The sequence below is a fragment of the Glandiceps talaboti genome, chromosome 3, assembly GCF_964340395.1.
Source record: "Glandiceps talaboti chromosome 3, keGlaTala1.1, whole genome shotgun sequence".
NCBI lineage: Eukaryota > Metazoa > Hemichordata > Enteropneusta > Spengelidae > Glandiceps > Glandiceps talaboti.
The window spans coordinates 2,048,050-2,075,641 of NC_135551.1; the positions used below are offsets into that span (position 1 = coordinate 2,048,050).

The window sequence follows — 27,592 nt, forward strand, 5'->3', positions numbered from 1 at the left end:
TTGCGAATCTCGTTGGCGGAGTTCATTACGTCAGTTACGGGTGATCGACACAGGGTGTTGACGTCAGAGGCATATACTGCAGCAGACAAGGCGTTCAACATTCCTTCATAACAACCGTCATTCTCCAGTCTTGTCACGACACCGACTTGTCTCAAACAGTCTATTTACTATACAACATTCGTTTCATACTAAAAGACAAATGAACAGACATCTATAAACATCCTCTGCTCCGGATTCCGCATGAAACAGCAGATGCGCAAATAGTGTTGCGCACAATAGAGCAGGAAATCCTGACTAGGGTTAGATGCGAAGGTGGCTACGGTTGATTTTTCTGTCAGCCCACTTGTTTGGTGATTTTGAAATATGTAGATGCTGACACGATGTAGGGGCGATTCACCTACACAACCTAATTAGCTATTGCCTTGTAAATGACGATTAGAAATCACCGCTAGTGGCCTATGTGTTAAGATGGGTAAGCTTCTATCTAGGATCCTATGCTGTATTGGGGCGCCGCATCCTTTTAGAGATTCTACGGTAAGAAAACCCTTTATCTCATCCTGCATATTCCAATCTACCGTGCCTTACCCTATCAAATGTGGCAGCGATTTTACTCATACAAAATATCCATTCATTCACCGTGTTAATTACAGTCGCTTCAATGTACGCCTCGATACAACATATCTAATTGATATTCTGTTTGCTAGAGAGCGTACTGGTGGCTATTAGTACAACAAGCCTTGGCAATTAAGCTGCCTTGACAAATGACTTATCTAGTGTTGCTACGATATGATGTCAGGTTTTCAGACAGCCAACGATTTAAAAGAGGAATATTGTGATCTACATTATGTGTTTGAAATGTACGATTGAACGTACGCTGTCTTATTTTATGCCTGTGCCACATTCAGCCTAAAAATGTGTTATCGTAATCTCGCCTCATTTCGTATACGTGTATCAAACATGAAACATCGCAAGAATAATGTGCTATAGTTGTAGATGTGTTAATGTTGTGTTCACTGTCGAGGTAAGATAGAATACAGTTCGTGTCAATATCATCGTTGATTAATAAGAACAGCAAGGGAAATCAGATATTCTGTTTATGTCCAGTGCATATATTTGTCTGTTTCATATTGTGTTCCGTCCCAGAGGACACTGTCACGTGATTATTGCTTATTAATCCATGCGGAGAGTGAGAGTTCAACTAATGAAGTTATACATATGTTGTTAGGCATTTTGACAAATTGCATTTTTTTACCACTATTTACGTTAAGAAAGTCAGAATGTGGTAATGTAATATATCACGCACGCTCAGCGCATTGTACAGTGACCCTACATGCCCGACAGAGGGCGTTGCGACAGACGATGATTTCTTGATCCGTGATAAGTAATTTCTATTAGTTGACAGGTGACGTAGTGAAATGAAGTGTACGGTAATAAAGGAATAAGTATAACACGACACTGGACATTACACTTCAGACATCTAACGCTATCACGTGACATGTACATAGGTTGATAACAGCAATGATGGCCTTCAACTACAGTAACCTTCAATCAAATAGTGCATTTATCACTTCTTACCGAGTAAATAAACAACATCTCAAGTGATAATTTCACGAATGACGATGTATGTTAATAAGCTTCAGACAAACTGTGACGTCTTGCAAGGAAATTATGTTCAATGCCTCTAAAATATTGAATTAGGCCTTGATACTTATATTTCAAATCTTATGTCGTACGCTGGGGTCAGAATTTACGGTGGGGGAGAAATTGGGGGGGGGGGGACAATGAAAAAAATTGAGGGTTCAAAGGGGGTACCATGGAAATTCTGATGGTCTGAAAGGGGGGGTGTGTGAAATATTTCGCTCATGATTTGAACCGAATTAAATCTCAGGGGCGGTCATTTACCGAGTAAATTAAAATACTTCTCGCGTCTTCGCCACAATACCTTCTAAAACCTATATTCAGTGATGAGGTGGGTGACAAACATGCGAATGCATTTGTGTATGCCTTCCTCTGTTTGTCTGTCTGGCTGCCCGTCTGTCTCTCCGTCTCTCTATAGTCTGTCATTCTGTCTCTAGTCTCTCTCTGTCTCTAGTCTCTCTCTCTCTCTTTCTCTGTGGAGACTTTTTGAACATTCAAGGAGCAGTCGTTTACCTTGTACTTTGCAAAATTGTATACCTCATTTTACTGCCATATATTTAATTATGAGGCAGTCAATAGCCAAGCGAATGTGTGTGTCTGCCAAAATATCTCTGTATAAGTTAAAGTGTAGGTAATATAGCCTTCAGTCAAATTGGGGTACTGAAGACAATTTTCAAGTACTCTATATATTTCAATAATATGTATGGTTTGAAATTTTATGCCATTAATGGTCTCTTACATGTCCTTATTTTTAAGAAAAGTGCTTACTGTGGGAAAGGGACACCCCTCCCTCCCCCTCCCCACTACTTATCATGGGGATGCTGTTTCTGCCCAGAATCACAAAGAGAAAACCCTGCTAGCTAAGTATCTCCAAGTATAGGTTACAACCCAATGAGAGACCCTTTTTCGCAAAACCCACATATATTTGTAAAAAGAAATCTCTCATTGTTATATATGGACGATGAAGTTGATTTCCACTGTTAGTTTAATGTAGTGTACCATATTGTACACATCTCTGAAGTGGAGCGGGGGGGGGGTACTGTATAATTACACATTAAAACGTGTAGCCGGCGGAAGTGGGGGGGGGGGGCTACGAAAATTCTTGGGTTCATTTCAGGGGGGGGGGGCATGAATTTTTTTGAGAGCGCGAAGGGGACGCTGTGAAAAAAATGTAATCAAAATAATTTCTACCCAGCCACCCCCCCCCCCACCCCTCCCCCGCCGCAAATTCTGACCCCAGCCTTATGTCAGCTATGTCGTACTAATCTCATGTCTGGAAAGTGGGTTGACGAATTTACATTTGGTGATTTTTATTCCTAAATCAGATTATACAATAAACACCGAATGCGTAGACGAGGACAATTTATCCTAAAGTAACCCCGAGGATGGATCACGTGATTATATGACGAAAGAATCACAAGAAATTCAATATATATATGGTACAGAGCAAACCCGTCAACACCCTATCATGCCAGCCAGGAAAAACAGAGGTTAAAACCTTAACATACAAATTTGGAAAAAATCTCTGAAACCTGTAGTCCGTTTGCTTATGCATGATCGGGTTCAAGGTGTGGTGTTGGACCTCACCACAGTACCATGAAAACGCAAATTAAAACAAATTAACAATACGAAAGATATATATATAGACTATGGCGATGGGAACGACCCCAATGTGATACATAATGGTATGTTACATTACTTGTAACTAAAAACACACAGAAATGTGTCACTGCCAGAAAACGTCAGAACATGCGTGGAAAACGTGCACACTATTAAACCTAGTGCAAAAACAGAAAAAGTTGGTAAATAGAAAATAAAAAATTGATGTACAAGGACCGTGAACTGTGCAGCTCGTAGGTCTGTCTAGAAGTGTTCACTCAATACAAGCACAAGCACATGGTATCCACCACCCTCATAAATCACAACTGATGGGACTGTCTGCCTTTCCCTGTCCAATAAGAAAACATCGCAACATGCGCCCCGCCTGGAAAACTGTGAAAACACGTGACATCAAGACAGTGATTTCGATACTATACTGAAGAAACGTGCGAAATCATATATATATATCCGTAACATATTAGGTACTAACACACGAAAGGCCCGTGGATATCATTTAAACTACTTATGTATAACTTGTACCAGTATATATCGGTTTGTCTACAGTTATCTATGTAAGGGAGCCTTCAGTAATTACAAGGGGAAAGGTCGAGGGAATGGAGCTCACTTTTTAAAAATCGGTCCCAGGGGAGCATATTTTAGAAAATGAAAATTAGGAGAGTTTCACATTTTACTTTTACTCCTTTTTTATGTAAATGTTCATTCTTTTGTGATTTTGACATGATGTCACCATTGCAACCGATTCCAAATCCTACTACTACCATATCCCACCACTGCCACCATTGTAAAGTAATATCATAACATATCAGTGAAATGCACTGAATTAATTGTTAGTTGTGATGTGAGGAGAGAAGCGGATCTAACAGTAGTAAAGGGAGACGGCGTGGCAAGATATTGGAGATAATGTGGTGGAGTCGAGATGTTTACCTCGATCGTCAGTTGTGTCTGTGGGAGTTCTGGCCTTCAGCTCAGTCAATTAGATCCAAACACAAATTACTCACTGTGGTGGTAAGAGTAGGAAAGGACAAATGCCTATCAATGTGGTATTTTAACTATATAAACATTCTCTGTCTATAGTGGGACTCGAACCCAGGACCTCCTGACTACTAGTGGTGGTACATGTTAGAAACTAATTAAGAAATATAATGAAATACGATTGATTGAAATATGTCAACCTTTACGAAATGAAAACATCTCAATATTAAACATATTAACAAAAATCTTGTAAGACTGTAGGTAGGCTGCTGTAAAATCGACAGTACAGATATAATTATTTTCATTAAGCACATTGCCAAACAGAACCAAAGGAAATGGCTGAGTTGAATGCCATATCTAAACCAGTTGAATGCCATATCTAAACCAGTTGAATGCCATATCTAAACCAGTATAATGCCATATCTGACATCTTTTAATAACCAATACAATACCGCATCTGACATCCTATTATAACCAATACACTGCCATATCTGACATCTTGTAATAACCAGTACAATGCCATATCTGACATACTATTATAACCAATACAATGCAATATCTGACATACTATTATAACCAATACACTGCCATATCTGACATCTTGTAATAACCAGTACAATGCAATGTCTTACATACTATTATAACCAATGCAATGCAATGTCTTACATACTATTATAACCAATACAACGCCATATCTGACATACTATTATAACCAATACAATGCAATATCTGACATACTATTATAACCAATACAATGCAATGTCTTACATACTATAATAACCAATACAATGCAATGTCTTACATACTATAATAACCAGTACAATGCCATATCTTACATACTATTATAACCAATACAATGCAATATCTGACATACTATAATAACCAGTACAATGCCATATCTGACATACTATTATAACCAATACAATGCAATGTCTTACATACTATAATAACCAGTACAATGCCATATCTGACATACTATTATAACCAATGCAATGCAATGTCTTACATACTATTATAACCAGTACAATGCCATATCTGACATACTATTATAACCAATACAATGCAATATCTGACATACTATTATAACCAATACAATGCAATGTCTTACATACTATAATAACCAATACAATGCAATGTCTTACATACTATAATAACCAGTACAATGCCATATCTTACATACTATTATAACCAATACAATGCAATATCTGACATACTATAATAACCAGTACAATGCCATATCTGACATACTATTATAACCAATACAATGCAATGTCTTACATACTATAATAACCAGTACAATGCCATATCTGACATACTATTATAACCAATGCAATGCAATGTCTTACATACTATTATAACCAGTACAATGCCATATCTGACATACTATTATAACCAATACAATGCAATATCTGACATACTATAATAACCAGTACAATGCCATATCTGACATACTATTATAACCAATACAATGCAATATCTGACATACTATAATAACCAGTACAATGCCATATCTGACATACTATTATAACCAATACAATGCAATGTCTTACATACTATAATAACCAGTACAATGCCATATCTGACATACTATTATAACCAATGCAATGCAATGTCTTACATACTATTATAACCAGTACAATGCCATATCTGACATACTATTATAACCAATACAATGCAATGTCTTACATACTATAATAACCAGTACAATGCCATATCTGACATACTATTATAACCAATGCAATGCAATGTCTTACATACTATTATAACCAGTACAATGCCATATCTGACATACTATTATAACCAATACAATGCAATGTCTTACATACTATAATAACCAGTACAATGCCATATCTGACAACTTATAATAACCAGTACAATTCCATATCTTACATACTATAATAACCAGTACAATGCCATATCTGACATGCTATTATAACCAATGCAATGCAATGTCTTACATACTATAATAACCAGTACAATGCCATATCTGACATACTATTATAACCAATGCAATGCAATGTCTTACATACTATAATAACCAGTACAATGCCATATCTGACATACTATTATAACCAATGCAATGCAATGTCTTACATACTATAATAACCAGTACAATGCCATATCTGACATACTATTATAACCAGTACAATGCAATGTCTTACATACTATAATAACCAGTACAATGCCATATCTGACAACTTATAATAACCAGTACAATGCAATGTCTTACATACTATAATAACCAGTACAATGCCATATCTGACATACTATTATAACCAATACAATGCAATGTCTTACATACTATAATAACCAGTACAATGCCATATCTGACATACTATTATAACCAATACAATGCAATGTCTTACATACTATAATAACCAGTACAATGCCATATCTGACATACTATAATAACCAATACAATGCAATGTCTTACATACTATAATAACCAGTACAATGCCATATCTGACAACTTATAATAACCAGTACAATGCAATGTCTTACATACTATAATAACCAGTACAATGCCATATCTGACATACTATTATAACCAATACAATGCAATGTCTTACATACTATAATAACCAGTACAATGCCATATCTGACAACTTATAATAACCAGTACAATGCAATGTCTTACATACTATAATAAACAGTACAATGCAATGTCTTACATACTATTATAACCAATGCAATGCAATGTCTTACATACTATAATAACCAATACAATGCAATGTCTTACATACTATAATAACCAGTACAATGCAATGTCTTACATACTATAATAACCAATGCAATGCAATGTCTTACATACTATTATAACCAATGCAATGCAATGTCTTACATACTATAATAACCAATGCAATGCAATGTCTTACATACTATAATAACCAGTACAATTCCATATCTTACATACTATAATAACCAATACAATGCCATATCTGACATACTATAATAACCAATACAATGCAATGTCTTACATACTATTATAACCAGTACAATGCCATATCTGACAACTTATAATAACCAATACAATGCCATATCTGACATACTATAATAACCAATACAATGCCATATCTGACATACTATTATAACCAATACAATGCCATATCTGACATACTATAATAACCAATGCAATGCAATGTCTTACATACTATTATAACCAGTACAATGCCATATCTGACATACTATAATAACCAATACAATGCCATATCTGACATACTATAATAACCAATACAATGCAATGTCTTACATACTATTATAACCAGTACAATGCCATATCTGACAACTTATAATAACCAGTACAATGCAATGTCTTACATACTATAATAACCAGTACAATGCCATATCTGACATACTATTATAACCAATACAATGCAATGTCTTACATACTATTATAACCAGTACAATGCCATATCTGACATACTATTATAACCAATACAATGCAATGTCTTACATACTATAATAAACAGTACAATGCCATATCTGACAACTTATAATAACCAGTACAATGCAATGTCTTACATACTATAATAACCAGTACAATGCCATATCTGACATACTATTATAACCAATACAATGCAATGTCTTACATACTATTATAACCAGTACAATGCCATATCTGACATACTATTATAACCAATACAATGCAATGTCTTACATACTATAATAACCAGTACAATGCCATATCTGACATACTATTATAACCAATACAATGCAATGTCTTACATACTATAATAACCAGTACAATGCCATATCTGACATACTATTATAACCAGTACAATTCCATATCTGACATACTATTATAACCAATGCAATGCAATGTCTTACATACTATAATAACCAGTACAATGCCATATCTGACATACTATTATAACCAATACAATGCAATGTCTTACATACTATTATAACCAGTACAATGCCATATCTGACATACTATTATAACCAATACAATGCCATATCTGACATACTATAATAACCAATACAATGCCATATCTGACAACTTATAATAACCAGTACAATGCCATATCTGACATACTATTATAACCAATACAATGCAATGTCTTACATACTATAATAACCAATACAATGCCATATCTGACATACTATTATAACCAATACAATGCAATGTCTTACATACTATAATAACCAGTACAATGCCATATCTGACAACTTATAATAACCAATACAATGCCATATCTGACAACTTATAATAACCAGTACAATGCCATATCTGACATCCTGTAATAACCAATACCATGCCATATCTGACAACTTATAATAACCAGTACAATGCCATATCTGACAACTTATAATAACCAATACCATGCCATATCTGACAACTTATAATAACCAATACAATGCCATATCTGACAACTTATAATAACCAGTACAATGCCATATCTGATATCTTGTAATAACCAGTACAATATTGTATCCTATTAATTTACGATGATTGCACTAAATGTGACTATTGGTTATTTGAAAATTATCAATAAAAAGTGCTAAAATCAAGTTTCGTAGTGACCATGATTTACTTCTAAAATTACTAGTTCTTTGTGTGTTATAAAATTACTTATGTTTGGTATTCACGTGACTTGTGTTTAGTATTCACGTGACTTGTGTTTAGTATTCATGTGTCTTGTGTTTGGTATTCACGTGACTTGTGTTTGGTATTCACGAGTGTGATTGACAGTTGTAATTGCAATTCATATACAATTTAATTGATGGTCTTATCCATGATTGCTAGTCCTTATTACAAACCGTCAAATATTTTCAAAGGAATAAATTGTCTAGACTCATAGTTCGATAGCCTCGTACTTCTAGTTATCAGCTTCCCACATCGTTTGGAAAACACCCGGGAATTCTTACCGAATTACTTGGCCTGAAGGGAAGTTCATATATTTCAAAAACAGTAGCAGTTAATTTGAAAGTACCTCATTAAACACAGAATGAGTACATCGGCATCTCACATGATATTTCAATTCCTTGAAAACAAGAAAACGAAACGGATTTGAAGACATAATTCATGGATTAGGCAGAGTAAAAGTCATAATGCAGAATGAATGATAAAGTGAGAGAAAATGAAGTCAGACATAACATTAACATTAATCTGAAAACAGACGTGAAGCATACTAGCCAATGCCCTGGATATCTTTACTTCAAGGCAATTTCTATATCCAAACTTATATTGCATAAAAGCTATTATTTTCTGAAACGTTTTTTACACACCTTTAGGTAGATAAAAATAACACCAACGTGAGTATTTTACAGAAAAATTCTCTATCATTTTAATGAATCAGGTTCAAACTTTAAATTTGGTTTGAAATGTGCACATATTAGGAAAATAATTTTAACAAAATAAAATGAAAAGTATGATTGTGTATTTCTTTCACTTGGGGGAAACTGAAATATGTCATGTACTGACTGAGGTTAAAGGTCATGAAACTGAAATATGACGTGTACTGACTGAGGTTAAAGGTCATGAAACTGAAATATGTCATGTACTGACTGAGGTTAAAGGTCGTGAAACTGAAATATGTCGTGTACTGACTGAGGTTAAAGGTCATGAAACTGAAATATGTCATGTACTGACTGAGGTTAAAGGTCATGAAACTGAAATATGTCGTGTACTGACTGAGGTTACAGGTCATGAAACTGAAATATGTCGTCTACTGACTGATTTTAACTAATGTTTTTAAAAGTATATCAAAATAAGAAAAATGTCTATAAAAATCCTTAACTTATTTTTTGCGGGAAGGTACAATCACAGGAAATGATTGAAATCATCTATTTAACCTGATACCACTATAGGTCTGACATTTTAACGTACATGATTCAAAATAATAGAACAAATTACACAAACTATTACAAACATACACTGATGAACTTTCAACTTTCTTTCTAAAGGTACGATTTAACTGTGTCTACTGAAACCTTCAAATTCGTACTGCATCGGTTATAATTTGTGAATTTATCGGAGTGTGGCTAAAGGTACTGCGTGCTGATTGCTATCATGACGACAATGACGTAGACAGACAAACCTACGGAGTATATCACATTCTGTTCACGTGTTTAAACTCTCGTAAATGTTATATTTTATACTCTCACGTCCACGCGAGACTACGTTCGTGACATTTCTTGTTTACCTTACATTATATTATATTGCATATTGTAACTATTTGTCTATATTCCTCGAAAATCTCGTATATTAAACGCGATAAACCTTTGGTTTAATTATTTGTCTGGCATTTACATGACAATGTACTCAGCGTACTTAGTTGAAGTTGATATAAATTACATACTTTATATATAGCTTAGTACAGAACACAGACTAATGATTGACTACCAAAGTCATCCTTCACAAATCTCGCTTTATCTTTTAAAAAATGTATATTTGGAATAGAATCTCGCCGAAATACTTAATTTGTATGGTAAATTTGGGGGAAAACTAAGATTGTATAGATTGTAAATACAATTATTTTAAAAATTATCAAAACACATTAAAATAATGTATATTAGGTACGTGCAAATATGTCTTGGCATTTTAAACGGTAATACGATGTACTATAATGTGAATGTTGTTTTGTGCATTGCACAACACAACATAATAGAACATGATGACACAACACGATACGACACAACACAACACAACACAACACAACACAACACAACACAACACTATGTAACACAACAAACATATCTGTTCAAGATATCAGCGCCTGTAACGTATACATACTTCAAGTTTGACATGGTAATGCCGACATAATTAATTCTGGGTACGTTTAAAAATACCAGTATGGTAAATTTTACTTCAAATTGGCACGTGTGTGAGATTTGAAGTCGATATACAAAGTTTCATGTCTATCATACATTTAAAGTTGTGGTAATATAGAGATTTGACTCCTCCCTTACGGAAATGGTCTATAGTATTCTTATAGGATTCCTATAAGACCTATAATATTCCTTTCGGATTTCTATAGGACTGATCGTTCCTATAGGACTGTCCTAAAAGTTTGTAAAGTATTCCTTTAAGAAAGGGGACAAAATCCTATAAGATCTTATAGGAATAATCTTTTAGGAATACTATAGACCATTTCCGTAAGGGCTGTAATATCTTCTGACACGATATTTAATATAGGGTAACAATGTAATGTAATCTCTGTAGGAAGACAGATTTCAAATATTGCGGTATGGTAAATATATATTGTAAACCCATCGTGTTGTCCCTCAACAACTCTATACACAGCAGGGTAAACCCATCGTGTTGTCCCTTAACAACTCTATACACTGCAGGGTAAACCCATCGTGTTGTCACTTAACAACTCTATACACTGCAGGGTACATCCATCGTGTTGTCCCTCAACAACTCTATACACTGCAGGGTAAACCCATCGTGTTGTCGATTAACAACTCTATACACCTGCAGGGTAAACCCATCGTGTTGTCCCTCAACAACTCTATACACCTGCAGGGTAAACCCATCGTGTTGTCCATTAACAACTCTATACACTGCAGGGTAAACCCATCGTGTTGTCCCTTAACAACTCTATACACTGCAGAGTAAACCCATCGTGTTGTCCCTTAACAACTCTATACACTGCAGGGTAAACCCATCGTGTTGTCCCTCAACAACTCTATACACTGCAGGGTAAACCCATCGTGTTGTCCATTAACAACTCTATACACTGCAGGGTAAACCCATCGTGTTGTCCCTTAACAACTCTATACACTGCAGGGTAAACCCATCGTGTTGTCCATTAACAACTCTATACACTGCAGGGTAAACCCATCGTGTTGTCCCTTAACATAGTACAATTCTATACACTGCAGGGTACATCCATCGTGTTGTCCCTCAACAACTCTATACACTGCAGGGTAAACCCATCGTGTTGTCCCTCAACAACTCTATACACTGCAGGGTACATCCATCGTGTTGTCCCTTAACAACTCTATGCACTGCAGGGTAAACCCATCGTGTTGTCCATTAACAACTCTATACACTGCAGGGTAAACCCATCGTGTTGTCCATTAACAACTCTATGCACTGCAGGGTAAACCCATCGTGTTGTCCCTCAACAACTCTATACACCTGCAGGGTAAACCCATCGTGTTGTCCCTCAACAACTCTATACACCTGCAGGGTAAACCCATCGTGTTGTCCCTCAACAACTCTATACACTGCAGGGTAAACCCATCGTGTTGTCCCTCAACAACTCTATACACTGCAGGGTACATCCATCGTGTTGTCCCTTAACAACTCTATACACTGCAGGGTAAACCCATCGTGTTGTCCCTCAACAACTCTATACACTGCAGGGTACATCCATCGTGTTGTCCCTTAACAACTCTATACACTGCAGGGTAAACCCATCGTGTTGTCCCTCAACAACTCTATACACTGCAGGGTACATCCATCGTGTTGTCCCTTAACAACTCTATGCACTGCAGGGTAAACCCATCGTGTTGTCCCTCAACAACTCTATACACCTGCAGGGTAAACCCATCGTGTATATACACTGCAGGGTAAACCCATCGTGTATTGTTTCTGTTTATTATTGTTTTATTACATGCGACATATTTCAATTTGAAGAATTCGTGTATTTGTTTTTACTACAAATATTAAAATTTGTACGAAATGTACAAGAATTTGTTCTGCTGGTTGTAACCGATGTTTTATAACGTTTTCATATTCATTGCTCATGCAAGTCGGCTTATGATACTAGGGTGTCTGTTCACTTTAAGTATAACTTTCAACGTTGGTTGACTCCTCTAGTAAGATTGATTGCAACTAAATGCCAGTCCCGACCTAGCGGGGGTGGTGAACGGAAGTTATATCGACAATTTACAATATGATGGGAATTATTGCCTGAAATCTACAGTTCTGTAGGACATTCCATTCTCTGTAAGATTTTACTTCCGGGGGGTGGCGGAGGATTTTCAGGGGGGGGGGGGACGGCATCAATTTTTCTCAGGAAAAATTAGGGGGGGCTAAACAAAAATTTCACAATTTTCTAGGGGAGGGGGGTCATGGAAAAAAATCATGATTATTTAAAGCAACATAAATCAACTGCAATTCTGGCACTTCTCAAAGTAACTTGTCCACGAGGATGTGCAAGACTTGTTTCATCACAATCACTATCAGTGTTATCATCAGTACATGAATTTCCTGAGCTATCAGTATCACAATTGTCGCCATCACTGCCTAGAACATGCATTACAGAAGTGTCGCTTTCAGTCTCAGGGTCACTATCTGTTTCATTCATGTCCATGATATTAATTTTAATTTCATTAATTTTGCAGTCATTTTTCTAGATCTAAATTCTGGTGTTCCTACTATGTGAGGGGATATTATGTATAATTTTTCTCTTTTTAATTTTCTCTGTTTTGGTAATTTATGCTCATCAAGATATTTATCTAACTCTTTCACTTTCAGTTTTTCAAGAGTTCCACTCAAGAACAACTTCAACCAGTCATAGTCATTACATTTCTTGTTACTCTTTTTTTTCAGTTGCTCTTCCCGATGTTTGGATCTAATGATTTTTACTCTCTCCAGATTTTTCAGATATTCAATGTAGTTTTTGACAACACTTATGCTGACAATATATTTCTCTGCAAAACAGGATATAGAAATTTCATCATGTAATTGTTTGAAGCATACAGCATTTTATGTTGGCATGGGGTTGGAAGTCATCTACAGTTTGGTTTGTGTTTGCGAAATCACCTTATACTGGAAATAGAAGTTAAACTTATATATCAGTCAAAGTATACCGAGCAAAAATGTTGATAGTTAAATTATTTCTGGAACTATTCCTTCCAACAATAAAAATGTTCACATTTATACTTGCATTGTTGACAAGCTGAGCAACACAAACCGGCATTGGAACTAAAGTTGTTTTCAATACGTATCTAAAAAGTAGAACAGTTGTAATTGTGAAGTATTTAAATTAAGTATACCCACATTGCCCAATGGAAATATGGTGTTCTTGCCATTGTGCATGAAATGGTTATCTTCTTTTTTTCAATATAATGATTTACCCTGTAAAAGTTTATACACAGAAAATGTATAAGTTATTTATGAGTATTTTTTAGCACAATTGAACAAAGGTTCAGAGGTTCAAAGGCAATACACATGGCGCTGAAGCTGTGTTTGTGTGTGTGTGTGTGTGTGTGTGTGAGTGTGTGTGTGTGTTTGTGTGTTTTATGTAATTGTATGCATACATACATACATACATACATGTACATACATACATACATACATACATACATACATACATACACACACACATACATACATACATACATACATACACACACACACACACACACATACATACATACATACATACATACATACATACATACATACATACATACATACATACATACATACATACATACATACAGAGACAGACCGACATACATACATACATACATACATACATACATACATACATACATACATACATACATACGTACGTACGTACGTACGTACGTACGTACATACATACATACATACATACATACAGTCTATCACCATGCAGTCCATCACCATGCAGTCTATCACCATGCAGTCGATCGTCACCATGCAGTCTATCACCATGCAGTCTATCATCACCATGCTGTCTATAATTGAAATATGAGGACATTCACCAATACTTGCTAATTCCGAGTAAATTGACTTCTTCAGGTCAAAGTCGTTACAGTGTGACAATTTTGATATACTCAGGAAAGGTCAAGAGTTATACAATATTTCATTATTATAAATTTTTGACATTTCAACTTAGGACTGGTTTTCTTTTTTCTTAAATGACAATCAACGACAATCGTAATAATCAGGAGTAACGAGAGTACACTACACGTCATCTCTAGACCAGCAAGTCATTTTGAATATCTCTGTGAATGTCAAACGTTGCCCTATCACCAGTTGTATGTGTACATCGTTCCGATGTGTAATGTGTTCTCTTTATTTTAGTCATTGAAATAAAACAAATAAAGTTTATTTCCGCTTTTGTATCAGCTTTCACGTCACTTCACCAGAATATCGATTTTGACATGCCTATTCAACAGAGAGTGTATTTATTCTTCCTTCTATGTGATATGTCTGCAGACGAACCATGACCATTTCCCGTATGTGTAAAAATGACAAGTTTATAGATATCAAGTTCTAATGTGTTTTATTTTAGTATGGTTGTGTTTCTCCCCTAATGTTTAAGGAGATAGTTTGTCCTTACTACGAACAGTTACTGTGGTTCGTATTTTCTCCATGTCATGTTTGTATCACCATAAACACTGCTTTATTACATTGTCAATAATGTAATATATTTTTTGTTAGACCTAAAACTGTGTTCTTCCGATTACGTTCAATTTTAGAATAGGTCACCAGTGGGGTACATGTAGGTACATATTTTTCTTCATGTGTGTCTAGTTCAGATAGTTATGTTTTCCATTCATTTCCATATGGTCTCTGTGTTATTGGTTTCTTCCCAACAGATGTACAACCATTACAGTTTGAAAGGAAGAACACTTTTACTAGTATATTGTCTAGTGGATGCGGAGACTTAACATGTTTATGTCTCGATGTTAGTTTCCGCATCCACTATTTCTCGCGAGACTTCACAATTTTCGCGATTTTAGCATTTTTTTTCGAATACGAAAAAAAAGTTTAGGGTCGGCAGTGAAAAACTAGGTGGGGTCGGGTAACCGGAATCAAACAATGTTTTTAGGCCTAACTTGAAAACAAAATATTAATAAAGAATCATATTTTAGTATTTAATATTTAGTAGTCGATGATTTCATTTGCTCAAAATACATAATACATAAAAACCAGAAAGACTGCATGTCGTACATGAAAGGGAATAATAGAAATTAAATCAAATTGTTCTTTTTTATTTCATAAGTTGGAATACTTTATAGGCATACATTGCAAGTTGTCCGAGTTGTTGACTTTACACAACAAAATCAGTGTATGTATATAAATAAAGGTTACAACCCGCTTCAGAGTGACAAATAAGGGCGTAGACGTATTTGTCATTCCGAAGACGGCTGTAAGCTGTTTGTACATCTAATAAGAAGGATTATAACATATAGGCGTGTTTTTTCACCATGTTACCTCTTGACACTAATTACACTAAGTACATAATGTAAGTAACGCCAGCAAACGATAACGTAAACCATAGACCCTCAACATGGAGGGTTTATGCCTAAACTATAATTTCATCAACATAGAGTTGAGTACATTGAGAAATGAACTTGTATCGTTCTTACTAAGTTGGTCTGGCAAAAAGGAGTCTTAATCAAATGATAACCTAATGCATCTACGATCGTAACACTCGGAAATGATTAATTGTAGTGATCGCAACACGTATACGGTATAGGAAACTAGATTACAACAACCCTTTATTCTCAAACATGTCATGAATGTAAATCTAGTCTACAGGCTATCATTTGGAGCTATATATTGATAAATAATTTGGAAGACAACTCCAGAGGATGGCTAGCCTCTAGACTAATGTAAATTGCCTCTGATAGTTTTACATTGTATCTCGGGCTATACTTCCATGCTATCGTGGAGATAATCTGTTGCAGCCAATGGTGTACGGTAAAAGTGTGTTATGTTGACCAATTATTTAGGGACAGCAAAAAGTTATTGATCTTGCAATTGGTTAGGGGTATTGCGTGGGCTATACTTCCATGCTATCGTGGTTAGGGGTATTACAGAGTTGTATCTTAGTTTTCATTATGGATGGTAGGGATTTCCATATCAATTCCCGTGATCTCGCAGTTCCCTCACTTCCACAAAGAACATAGCTCCGACGACCATAATTTTGACAACTCTTCTAAGTTAGGTATATGACCATCTTGTATCCTACTTTGCTTACATTTCTGGCTTTTAGTGAATCCTGTAGAACACTAATTACATCGACTTGTATTTCTAAATTCCTGGAACCTTGGTTGTTTGGTGTGGAACGCGTCGCTTTCACCTTGACTATGAATGTCAGACACCTGAAAGCTTGTTGATGTAAATAACGAGATTTTCTATTGTGTAAAAGTGAAGACTATCGCCCGCGACTCTCTTATCCTATTATCATAGTTTTCCAAGTGGTCATCATATCACACACTACTGTTTTAGAGTAATCTTATTTGTTGGTCAAGCATTGCAAACTTCAATGACATAACTTTCCTTAGCGAAAGATATGACCAGTTCCTTATTGGCTACTGATAGTTAAACTCCTGTCAATCACTGGTATACCCTTTAGCTGTCAAAATGTTGACTTAGTGTTTTGACATGTACAGGATTAGCAGTCCTCTACCGGAGCTAATAGTAAAGATTGTGTAGCGGGGTATAACCATAGACCCATAGGGAGACCTAATACATCCATGGTATAACCAACTCCTTGTCTGTGTTGCTGCTGAAGTCTTATCAGTATGGAAAGTGTAAGACAAAGTGGGGTTTAAAAGGTGTGAAAGGTTTGCCAAAATTACGAGGAGAACTTTACGGAGAAAAACAGCTGTGGCGAGTAGTATTAAAAATAAATCACACTACTGCACCACGAATGGAGTAGTGACTGTGCAGTAAGGGTTTAAGGAAGGAGGGCACTACTGTTTCCATTCAAAAGAAACGGATTTTACACAGATGTTCATATGAGCTACACTTTAAGACACGTCTCGTTGTTCAGCCCTATCAGGGCTTGTGAATTGTGCATGGCTTATTTGTTTCGCCGTGAACACTGCATGCTGTGTGTATCCCCATCCGAATGTGTACACTTTTATCTCAGTATTATCATCACCTAGCCTGGCAAGGGGTGAGACAGTGTGTACTTTATCTTAATCTAGTCTAGCAAGGGTGAGATGGACTAATCCTGCATGTATGTATGTATGTATGTATGTATGTATGTATGTATGTGTGTGTGTGTGTGTGTGTGCGTGCGTGCGTGCATGTATGCATGTATTTATGTGTATGTATGTATATATGTATGCATGTATGTATGTATGTATGTATGTATATATGTGTGTGTGTGCGTGCGTGCGTGCGTGCGTGCGTGCATGTATGTGTATGTATATATGTATGTATGTATGTATGTATGTAATGTGTATGTATGTATGTATGTATGTATGCATGTATGTATGTATTTGTGCTTTTTGTTCTGTGTGTAGTTTGTTGTTGTGTATGCGTATGTTCGCGCGCGCGCGCGCGTGTGTGTGTGTGTGTGTGGGGGGGGGGTTAATTCAATTCATTACAATTGAGGTAATTCTGTCTTTAATAACTTGCAAGTTAGACTGAATTACCTATTGTTCCAAAATAGGCATACGATGGTGACGTAGATTGCAAGGTCAATTGTTGAATTGACGGATTGTCTTATAATTAGATGTGATTGCCTCATTGTTTCATGGTCACTCTTACAAATTGGTTTTAAACTCTGTCGTATAAACTTGGTTAATGGAACACTTTAACTCGACAAAGTCATTGAGTGCGCGCAGTGACTTTAGTCTAGCACTTAGTAGGGTGTCCACGAACATTACCGTTCTAAGAAGTCCTGAATGGACGTTCAGATTTCAATTTTGTTGTCAGAATTTACCTCAAAGAACACGAATTAGATTAACTAATGTACGTAAGGCTTTATGGCTTAAAGTGTGAGATCTAGGCATTAAGGAGAGTCAGTGCTTATTAAATCTGATTTCCGAGGAGTCTGTGCTATTCGGCATGTGTGTATTTGACCTTAAGGCTTCAAGGAAATAAAACATTATCTTTGACTTCTATTTTAATTGAAATCAATGTCTTTATCAGGCTGAGTTTGTCACCATGTATATATGCACCTCATTTATAGAAACCTGCATTTTGCCATCATTATATTGTCAGTTTTCTACAATTTGATAAATATTTCGTTCGTTTTTTGGCCAAAATGTTAATTGTCAATTTGTTAGGCAAATCGGGTTGCTAGACCGTGTGATACAACATAGGCTTTCTATGGATACTACATGGAATCACTGGTCATGGACTCCTTCAAACGTGTTTATGATTCAGTAAAGATAAACATCGTTATTGTACGTTTCATATTTACGTCACTGATTTCAGTCAATTTAAAATTTAAAAATCCCGTCATGTTCACAATAAGTAAAACATGTACATTTTTTATTCCAGTCTAATGGTTAGTTTGTTTGTCCGAGATTTACTTTCTAACAAAATGTCCTTTTTCATTTATAGCAATTTACACATCAGCGATTTCCTAGTTGTTTTATTTTAGTTATTGCAGTATCTTGAAGTTTAACGATGGCGGCTTTATGGTTCCTGTAAAACACACACACACACACACACACACACACACACACACACACACACACACACACACACACACACACAAATATAACATGTTATAAATGGTGAATATACCTTGTAAAGTTTATGCAAGTAGTCCCATTCTCTATATACTTAAAGTATAAATGTATATTTCATCATTCATTCATTCAGCAAAGAGAGGATGACCAATTGATAGGGCATGCTAGACATCCTACGTACACACCATCAGAGCCTACAACACCTGTTACGCCTGGTGAAGAAGAACTACAAAAGGAAACAAGAAGTAATGCTCGGGGTAAGGTACTAGCTACTTTCTATCCTGAGTTTAGCAAAATAAATCTGATATACATGAAGGCTGATAACACTAGATTGTAGGTGTATGGACAAATTAGCCATCATTACATTACACTAGATTGTAGGTGTATGGACAAATTAGCCATCATTACATTACACTAGATTGTAGGTGTATGGACAAATTAGCCATCATTACATTACACTAGATTGTAGGTGTATGGACAAATTAGCCATCATTACATTACACTAGATTGTAGGTGTATGGACAAATTAGCCATCATTACATTACACTAGATTGTAGGTGTATGGACAAATTAGCCATCATTACATTACACTAGATTGTAGGTGTATGGACAAATTAGCCATCATTACATTACACTAGATTGTAGGTGTGTGGACAAATTAGCCATCAGTACATTACACTAGATTGTAGGTGTATGGACAAATTAGCCATCATTACATTACACTAGATTGTAGGTGTATGGACAAATTAGCCATCATTACATTACACTAGATTGTAGGTGTATGGACAAATTAGCCATCATTACATTACACTAGATTGTAGGTGTATGGACAAATTAGCCATCATTACATTACACTAGATTGTAGGTGTATGGACAAATTAGCCATCATTACATTACACTAGATTGTAGGTGTATGGACAAATTAGCCATCATTACATTACACTAGATTGTAGGTGTATGGACAAATTAGCCATCATTACATTACACTAGATTGTAGGTGTATGGACAAATTAGCCATCATTACATTACACTAGATTGTAGGTGTATTAGTCATCATTACATTACACTAGATTGTAGGTGTATGAACAAATTAGCCATCATTACATTACACTAGATTGTAGGTGTATGGACAAATTAGCCATCATTACATTACACTAGATTGTAGGTGTATGGACAAATTAGCCATCATTACATTACACTAGATTGTAGGTGTATGGACAAATTAGCCATCATTACATTACACTAGATTGTAGGTGTATGGACAAATTAATCATCATCGTATTACACAAGAAATAATGCCTTTGAAATACCACATCATATTGACATACATAACATTTGTTGTGGTGTTATCCGTCACGTCATATCAACTTTACGATATAATCTGGTAACAGCAATAATTAGAGAGAGAGAGAGAGAGAGAGAGAGAGAGAGAGAGAGAGAGAGAGAGAGAGAGAGAGAGAGAGAGAGAGAGAGACAGACAGACAGACAGACAGACAGACAGACAGACAGAGGGGGAGGGGGAGGGAGGGAGGGAGAGACAGAGAGAGGAGGGGAGAGGAGAGAAACAGACACAGACACAGACACAGACACAGGCAGAGAGACAGACAGACAAACACACGTAGTCAGTCAGAAATATATAGTCAGTCAGTCATTCATACATACATACATACATACATACATACATACATACATACATACAGACCAAAACAAACAAACAAACAAACAAACAAACAAACAAACACACACACACACAAACACCATACAACAACAACAACAACAACAACAACAACAACAACAACAACAACAACAAATAAGTAAGTAAGTAAGTACACTTGGCTGAATTCATGAAGAGATAACATGGGTAACTAGAAAAGCGATCGATTGCCAGTAATAGTCTGAAAGTGTGCATGGTTCTTCTTGTTACGTGTCTAATCAATTTTCTTAAAGTATAATTCTCAATACTCTTTTTGATTACTGTATGTCCCAAATGACCTATTCCAGCGACCAGATTAGGTGAGTAGGTAATTCCTTTAAACAACCGATTCTGGGACTATTGTCCTTTTACATGTCTGACAGCATTTAAATCATGTTATCTAAATATTTCAACAGAGGGAGGGTCATATTTTCGAAAAAGGAAATTGAGGGAGGGCCACTTTTTAGCACTAGGGAATAGGGGGAGGGTCACATTTCACGCAACAGCCTGGCCTAATTTTCCACGCCCCCTGTAATTACTGAAGGCTCCCTTGGTGTCATACGACAAAACAGATTGACTTCAATAATGGTGCCGATAGTTTTTATTTTATTATATTATATATTACATCATTTACATATTATTGCAACTTTCACTGTTGTAAGACGACATCCCTATGTACAAAACAGTATCAAGCTAAACACTGTGTTTCTTTTCAGGGAGGAAGTTCAAGATCGCTTCAGCACTGCACATTGATGATTTAGAGCTCAGAGATATACAGATTTTAGCGATAGACAAAGTGTTCCTGGAATCGATACAGCCGTATAATTCACTGTTAGAAAGTTATCGTATTATGAAGGAAGCTGAGAAAACCTTCAAGCATCTTGTAGGATATACCATAGATGATGCCTTTGAAACCTGCTTTGAACACTGTAAAACTCGCTATAGTAAGTATATATGTATAACTGTAAAACTGGCTACAGTAAGTATATATGTACTGTAAAACTCGCTATAGTAAGTATATATGTATAACTGTAAAACTCGCTGTAGTAAGTACATATGTACTGTAAAACTCGCTACAGTAAGTATATATGTATAACTGTAAAACTCGCTATAGTAAGTATATATATATATAACTGTAAAACTCGCTGTAATAAGTATTATATGTATAACTGTAAAACTGGCTACAGTAAGTATATATGTATAACTGTAAAACTCGCTATAGTAAGTATATATGTATAACTGTAAAACTCGCTATAGTAAGTATATATGTATAACTGTAAAACTCGCTACAGTAAGTATATATGTATAACTGTAAAACTCGCTATAGTAAGTATATATGTATAACTGTAAAACTGGCTACAGTAAGTATATATGTACTGTAAAACTCGCTATAGTAAGTATATATGTATAACTGTAAAACTCGCTAAAGTAAGTATATATGTACTGTAAAACTCGCTACAGTAAGTATATATGTATAACTGTAAAACTCGCTATAGTAAGTATATATATATATAACTGTAAAACTCGCTGTAATAAGTATATATGTATAACTGTAAAACTGGCTACAGTAAGTATATATGTATAACTGTAAAACTCGCTATAGTAAGTATATATGTATAACTGTAAAACTCGCTATAGTAAGTATATATGTATAACTGTAAAACTCGCTACAGTAAGTATATATGTATAACTGTAAAACTCGCTATAGTAAGTATATATGTATAACTGTAAAACTCGCTATAGTAAGTATATATGTATAACTGTAAAACTCGCTGCAGTAAGTATATATGTATAACTAAAACTCGCTACAGTAGGTATATATGTATAACTGTAAAACCTGCTACAGTAAGTATATATGTATAACTGTAAAACTCGCTGCAGTAAGTATATATGTATAACTGTAAAACTCGCTACAGTAAGTATATATGTATAACTGTAAAACCTGCTACAGTAGGTATATATGTATAACTGTAAAACTGGCTGCAGTAGGTATATATGTATAACTGTAAAACTCGCTACAGTAAGTATATATGTATAACTGTAAAACTCGCTACAGTAAGTATATATGTATAACTGTAAAACTCGCTGCAGTAGGTATATATGTATAACTGTAAAACTGGCTACAGTAAGTATATATGTATAACTGTAAAACTCACTACAGTAAGTATATATGTATAACTGTAAAACTCGCTACAGTAAGTATATATGTATAACTGTAAAACTCGCTGCAGTAGGTATATATGTATAACTGTAAAACTCGCTGCAGTAGGTATATATGTATAACTGTAAAACTCGCTGCAGTAGGTATATATGTATAACTGTAAAACTCGCTGCAGTAGGTATATATGTATAACTGTAAAACTCGCTGCAGTAGGTATATATGTATAACTGTAAAACTCGCTGCAGTAGGTATATATGTATAACTGTAAAACTCGCTGCAGTAGGTATATATGTATAACTGTAAAACTCGCTGCAGTAGGTATATATGTATAACTGTAAAACCTGCTACAGTAAGTATATATGTATAACTGTAAAACTCGCTGCAGTAGGTATATATGTATAACTGTAAAACTCGCTAAAGTAAGTATATATGTATAACTGTAAAACTCGCTACAGTAAGTATATATGTATAACTGTAAAACTCGCTGCAGTAGGTATATATGTATAACTGTAAAACTCGCTAAAGTAAGTATATATGTATAACTGTAAAACTCGCTACAGTAAGTATATATGTATAACTGTAAAACTCGCTGCAGTAGGTATATATGTATAACTGTAAAACTCGCTAAAGTAAGTATATATGTATAACTGTAAAACTCGCTACAGTAAGTATATATGTATAACTGTAAAACTGGCTGCAGTAGGTATATATGTATAACTGTAAAACTCGCTGCAGTAAGTATATATGTATAACTGTAAAACTCGCTGCAGTAGGTATATATGTATAACTGTAAAACTCGCTGCAGTAGGTATATATGTATAACTGTAAAACTCGCTGCAGTATGTATATATGTATAACTGTAAAACTCGCTATAGTAAGTATATATGTATAACTGTAAAACTCGCTATAGTAAGTATATATGTATAACCGTACACTATACGAAAAGTCATATTTGACCATTATCTTTCCACCGGGGTAAATCTTGGGCAGAGGATGTGTAAATGTGGGTAGTATGAGACGAAGTACCACCTTTGTCTTAATTTACCCACGGTGATCTCTCACCTGGGGGTTGTAGACAGTCAAAAGTGGTACTTCGTCTCGTACTACCCCTGGACAGAGATGGTGGTTAGGTGCGTCTCACCTAGGGTAAAGGTTGGGTAAAGGTGGGTAAATTTGACTTTTCGTATAGTGACGTAAAACTCGCTAAAGTAAGTATATATGTATAACCGTATATACATTCATAGTACACCTATTACCATACTGTACATTTACTTGTTTAATTACTTTCACCACGTCTACCCACGTTTTATACATAATACAAATAAAGACGTGTGCAACATTGATAGGAATTAATGTGAAAGAAGACTGGCACATGTCGTATATTGCTTTCAGGGTATGGTTGTCAGTAATTGTAAACCTGTTGATGGTGAGATTGTAGAGAATAGTACTGCAAAACATGTTATATCGATGCCATGGCAACCAATTTGCTAATACTTTAAATTATTAATAATTATAGAATATAGACACTTTTTTGTTACCATATATCACACAAGTTACCAATCATTCCCTTTCATCTGGTACTTTCCCCTCTATCTCTCGTTAAACCACTCCTGAAAATATCATCTCTTGGCCCAAATCAACTAAACACTATTGTCCTGTCTTTCATTTCTGTCTAAAGTATTTGAAAGAATAATTCTCTCACAATTAAATGACCACCTCACTTCACACAATCTCTTGAACCCTCTTCAGTCTGCTTACACACCACGCCACAGTACTGAAACTGCTCTCTTGAAAATAGTAAATGACATTCCTCCTTAGACAATGGCAAAATTAACATGCTCACTCGCTGAGGCTGGGGTCAGAATGTTCAACCCCTCTTGCAACAACTTCACTGGTAACCTATTAGTTCTCGTATTCACTACAAAGTTTCATCTATCTGCTTCAATTCAGTTGTGGGTTCTGGACCACAATACCTCTCTGATCTTCTTCATCAATAGGCTCCACAGAGACAACTCCGCTTTTCCTCAGATTCTCGCCTTCTTTGTCTTCCTAGGGTTTTTACAAAGACTTTTGGCGAGAGATCTTTCTCTCACATTGGCCCTACATTATGGAACAATCTTCCTTTCAATGTCCGTCACTCCAAGTCTCTTACATCCTCCCACCATTCCCTCAAGGCCTATCTCTTTTAAACATTAGTCTCAGCCTTCTCCAATATGCCTAGTATCCAGTGTCTGTCAATCCACATATCCTCTTACCATACAGTACTTTTCTTTCCATTTACCTCTGCACCTCAAACTCTGTTTGCAGAGATTAGGCGCTCTATAATTCTTCTTTAATATTATTGACAAGTCTTGCCGACATTCAGTTACGTTTATAGCATAGCAAGATGGAGTACCGATCACACGGATACGTATTATTGCTCAGATTGTTGTTTTCCTAATTTCAAGGAAATATCACACGAATCCTGCCACTAGAAACGTATCAATATACGCTCCCTGTGTTCTTTCCATAAAGGTAGGTGAGATATATTCAAGACAAAACGTTGTTATATTTAGTCTGTAGACAAGGAAAACAACAATCTAACAAATTCTACGCGCCCCTATGGTACCGATGACGTATCAATGTAAGATCACACTTGAAAAGAAACTTAAGCATACGTATCATATGAAACCATGACTTCTATATTTTTGATTACAGAGGATATCAAACTATGCGTTGTATTCAAAGAAGAAGGTGGATTCAAGTTATGTGTCTTCGGTGACGTGTCAATGATTCCACAGCTGCTTGATCATCTAATTCGTACAGTTAGTAGTTTAAGTCAAGCCGTACAATTGGTCCTAGATACAGCGCCAAGGGCGGCAGCTTCATTACAAGAACTGATTGACGACCAACATCAGTTCTTTATTATGATTGATAGACTTAATTTACGCTGGTGGGAGAAACTGCGAGCCAAACAGTTCCTAAAAATGAACTTACGCAAATGTGAAATAGCCAGGAGACTTGTCAACAATATTAAGGCACAGACAGAGGATATTGTGGAAGGGATCACGAACTCGGGAGAAATCTTGGCACGAGATCTCAGTTAGACCTTGTAGTGGTCTGAGGTTAGAGGGTGTGTCGACGGTATTACCTTCGTCACTTGAACTTGACACTGAACGCTAAACGTGTTGCCTAATGGTTATGACCAAATGTAAACTGTTTCTTCAAATGTGTGAACAATGAGATTGTTTTATTTCAACCTTTATAACTGAAAGACCTGTGACCTATGACCCTAAGGTGGATTCGTGACCTATGACCTATGAAAAGTGGATTCCGGTAAACTTAAAGTACAATTTCAGCGATTCAATGGATATATTATGTGTATAATAAATATTAAATGCGACACTGTGATGACGTCATAAGTCTTGCACAATTTACAATTTTAATGGTTACAACGTTACAATATGGCTGTAGCTGACACACCATGAAGACGGCTAAATGATTGTGATGTATGTATAATGTTTGTCAATGGAATCTGTAAATAATTCCTTAATTTGTAACTATAATTGAATAGGAAGGCCGACTATATAGACCAACCTGTGTACATATTTCATTTTTATGATGGAGAGTGGAGTGAATACTATGGAGTTGAGGGGGTAGTTCTTCACTATTTGCAATCAATTTGACAGGTCTGGACGTGTTCAAATTGTTTATGTTTTATCATGGTTTGGTTTCGACACAGACATTTATTTAGTTAGTTTTACTTTTGGTTCAACCTCCAACCAACCAATCACGATCTTTCTTATAGAGTGGCCACATGGGGTTCAGGCGGCTTGATTAGTTATGTTTACGGAAAAACACAAAAGTAACAAACATACATACATACATACATACATACATACATACATACATACATACATACATACATACATACATACATACATACATACATACATACATACATACATACATACATACATACATACATACATACATACAAACACTGACAAACATGAACGGCAGGGTTAATATCAACAATGCTTTTATACAACTATAATATTAAAATGTATTCCTATACATCAAATAGTCACCATTCTAGGGGTATGTCCATAATCACCATTCTAGGGGTATGTCCATAGTGACCATTCTAGGGGTATGTCCTTAGTCACCATTCTAGGGGTATGTCCATAGTCACC

General features: G+C 35.6%; 1 protein-coding gene across 1 annotated transcript; it reads left to right on the forward strand.

Annotated features, from left to right (window-relative positions):
* Positions 1-286: 286 nt before the first annotated feature.
* Positions 287-27,213, forward strand: LOC144432876 (uncharacterized). The gene is made up of 4 exons (XM_078121172.1): positions 287-534; positions 19,697-19,820; positions 21,973-22,200; positions 26,115-27,213. Exons 1-4 carry the CDS (start codon positions 469-471, stop codon positions 26,501-26,503), a joined length of 807 nt encoding a protein of 268 aa, XP_077977298.1. The 5' UTR covers positions 287-468; the 3' UTR covers positions 26,504-27,213.
* Positions 27,214-27,592: the final 379 nt, after the last annotated feature.

Bases quoted from the DNA above. Each gene is read 5' to 3' on its own strand.
- LOC144432876 (XM_078121172.1), top strand. From the start codon at position 469: ATGGGTAAGCTTCTATCTAGGATCCTATGCTGTATTGGGGCGCCGCAT. The intron at 535-19,696 runs GTAAGAAAACCC...TCATTCATTCAG, and splicing joins ATCCTTTTAGAGATTCTACG to CAAAGAGAGGATGACCAATT. The intron at 22,201-26,114 runs GTAAGTATATAT...TTTTGATTACAG, and splicing joins ACACTGTAAAACTCGCTATA to AGGATATCAAACTATGCGTT.